The 2,828-nt window shown below is 35.0% G+C and overlaps 1 protein-coding gene across 1 annotated transcript; it reads right to left on the reverse strand.

Moving 5' to 3' along the window:
- Positions 1 to 1,365: 1,365 nt before the first annotated feature.
- Positions 1,366 to 2,628, reverse strand: CPR46 (cuticular protein RR-1 motif 46). The gene is made up of 3 exons (XM_073084329.1): positions 2,473 to 2,628; positions 2,286 to 2,401; positions 1,366 to 1,837 (listed from the first exon to the last, which is right to left on the reverse strand). Exons 1-3 carry the CDS (start codon positions 2,479 to 2,481, stop codon positions 1,621 to 1,623), a joined length of 342 nt encoding a protein of 113 aa, XP_072940430.1. The 5' UTR covers positions 2,482 to 2,628; the 3' UTR covers positions 1,366 to 1,620.
- Positions 2,629 to 2,828: the final 200 nt, after the last annotated feature.

A 2,828-nucleotide genomic window follows, 5' to 3' on the forward strand; every position in this document is an offset into this window, starting at 1 on the left:
CAAAACATATTACATCATTTACGTTTTTATCACTACTTAGTTATAAAGCTTAGTTATAAACTTTATGTTATACTTATCATTTTAAGTTTTTAAGTAAGTTTATTTTATAGGTTATACTTATCAATTTTAAGTAAGTTAATTTATAGGTTATATTGAAAGAATAAAATTGAGTAGTAAAACACCTTTTAGAGATAGCAGGAGAGGTTTTGTGAAATATGACCTTCCACCTCTTTCAAGCCACCGAATTGAACATAGGTCAATTCAAAAGATGTGAACGTCTACGATTATGTAGGCGCTAATTGCACAGTCACGAAATAGTAAACACATGCTATATTACAACTTGTAGAAATGATTAATTAAACTAATATTATAAGTATACGCTATGCCGTTTTTTATCAAATTTTAATTGTTGGTATCATTTACCTACTTCACTACAATGTCAAAGGGCGTTATATTTAAGGGTAAGGTTACGGTAAGTTCGGTAAGGGGTGTTATATTTAAGGTGGTAGGATTAGCCCCCTACAATACCTATTTCTACCTAATAAGAACAGTGTTAAGCGCGGCTAAGTTCCACTTCAAAGGGTGTTGTGCGGGAAACATCTGGAGGCATGGCAGTGCCTCCGCCAAGTCGAGCCAAAAGAAGCGGCACGGCCGTACCATCCTTTTCCCGAAGCAATTCGGCCCATTTTTTACCCCCTGTAACTTCGTTGCATATGAAGCTAGAAGCCTGAATTTTCAGGAGCCAAGCAAGCATTGTATAGACACAGTGTATTACCAATTTCATTTAATTTGAACCAGTAGTTTAAAAATTACATAGCTACTTACCCGAGGCCTTACAACTAGTCTTCAGGGGTAGCAACGCATTTGTGGACAACCTTAGGTAGGCAACTAATACTTACCTGGGGTTACCGGGTTACCGGGTTACTGGTGGAGTTGACTGCAGATGTCCTGCATGCTTATTTGCAAATTCTATACTTAAAATATATATTAATATACCTATATTGTTTACTGTGTATGTTATTAAAGTCTAAAGTAAAATCTTTAAATATGTTTACTTGTTCATATTATATTATTTACTGTAATTAATAATTATTAAAAATTGGTAATTAAATATTACACCATACATAGTAGTCATTTGGTATAAATTAGTGATATTATCAATAACATTATTTTTAAGTTTAAGTTATAATCCTTACTTACTATTATACTTAAACTGTCGTAACAGCTTTGTGTTAAACGAAAAAATGTATGTGGTTATTGTACATCGTAGGATATTAAGCAGAATTATCATTAACTTTCATGAAAAATAACTACTATTTGTATAAAGTGGTCGGTAGAAATATTTTCAAATAAAAAAGAAAGTAATAATTTCAATGAAGTTTATTCACTATTTGAATCATTATATTATTATTACTCAACAAACAATAAAAACGTACAAAAATATGGCAGTGAGCATTAGAGAATAACGAGCAACAAGAGCGAATGCGAGGCATGTAATGCCTCACATCCTTATGGCAACCATATTTTCCCTAAGGTTTAAGGAATTTTCATGAGTAATCCATTAATGGGCTCGATCATATAACAGAGTACTCATTAAAGAGATGGTGGTCGTTTTGTTGTTTATCTCCTGGCGACTGGGGCCTTGGGGATGGAGTCTCCTTCCGCGTGGTAGCCGGTCTCATCAGCGAAGTAGTTGACGGTCTCAACCTTTCCTTCTTTGTCCGTGTAGGAGTATGAACCGCGGACTGCGACGACGTCGTGGGGTTTGTTTTCCTCATCCAGAGCTTGTTTCAGTTCTCCGGTTTCTGTGCGAATGATTCCATTTGCTGTTTCGTATCTGTAAGTGAGATTTATATAATTAATCGCGTGGATAAAATAATTCATAATTAGTTGTAATATTCTATTGTTATTGTTATTATTACGGTTCAATAAGGGATATTTAATCAATTATATTTTGAATCGAATTAATAAATATTAATATCAAAATCCGAGTGTTACATAATTTTATTTTTAGATTAAAAGTTAAAGTCCACATTAGCAAAAACAATACAATATGAGTAATATTAAAATTGTGACACAAATCTCCAGCTCCCTTACTAGGTGTTCAAAAACCAGGTACGCTTTTAGTATTTTTCGAAGTCACATACCTTTTTTATATCACAATATAATATGATCACTTGCTTTAACAGCGATGAGTTGATGATTATTATGAAGAAAACGGCATAACTATGCGAGTTTTAAAAAATAGGGCACTATAAATATGAAACAAAAAACTGTTAACTTACGCGAAATTGTAAGAGCCCTCGGGTTGTTGATTGAACTCAGAGCGAACAATCGGGATGGGCTCTTCGGGCAGAGAAGCGGCGGCGGCGACGGCCACGAGGGCGAGGGCGGCAATGATCTGCAAGAACAGAATTCATCAGTAATGTTGCTTATTAATCAGATATTTTATAAATATCTTCGGAGACGTACCATTTTCATTTTGATGGGTTTGGTTTGGATGCGTTGCTACCTGATGAGCGACTGATGCCTAAACGCTCGAAACAAATTCTTTTATACATTTCTCCCGGCTCGGCAATCTAACGTAATGTCAAACGGCAACAAACATACGATGTCGATATTCTGGCTCTTCGGATTCGGTCACCTATGATCACAAACGAGTATGCATGTGTTTATGGCGATCTGCTTGACATTTTGGAGAATGTGTGCGTGTCGGTATACGCGCTTACGCAGTATATTTGAAGGTTTTATTGACATCTGTTTACTTAACAATAATATGACACAAATTTTATTTGTTTTAAGAAGTCAAGCACATAATTAGGCCAAGG

The sequence above is a fragment of the Epargyreus clarus genome, unplaced genomic scaffold (assembly GCF_041222505.1).
Source record: "Epargyreus clarus isolate Ecla_fem2 unplaced genomic scaffold, WU_Ecla_fem_2.2 ptg000021l, whole genome shotgun sequence".
NCBI lineage: Eukaryota > Metazoa > Arthropoda > Insecta > Lepidoptera > Hesperiidae > Epargyreus > Epargyreus clarus.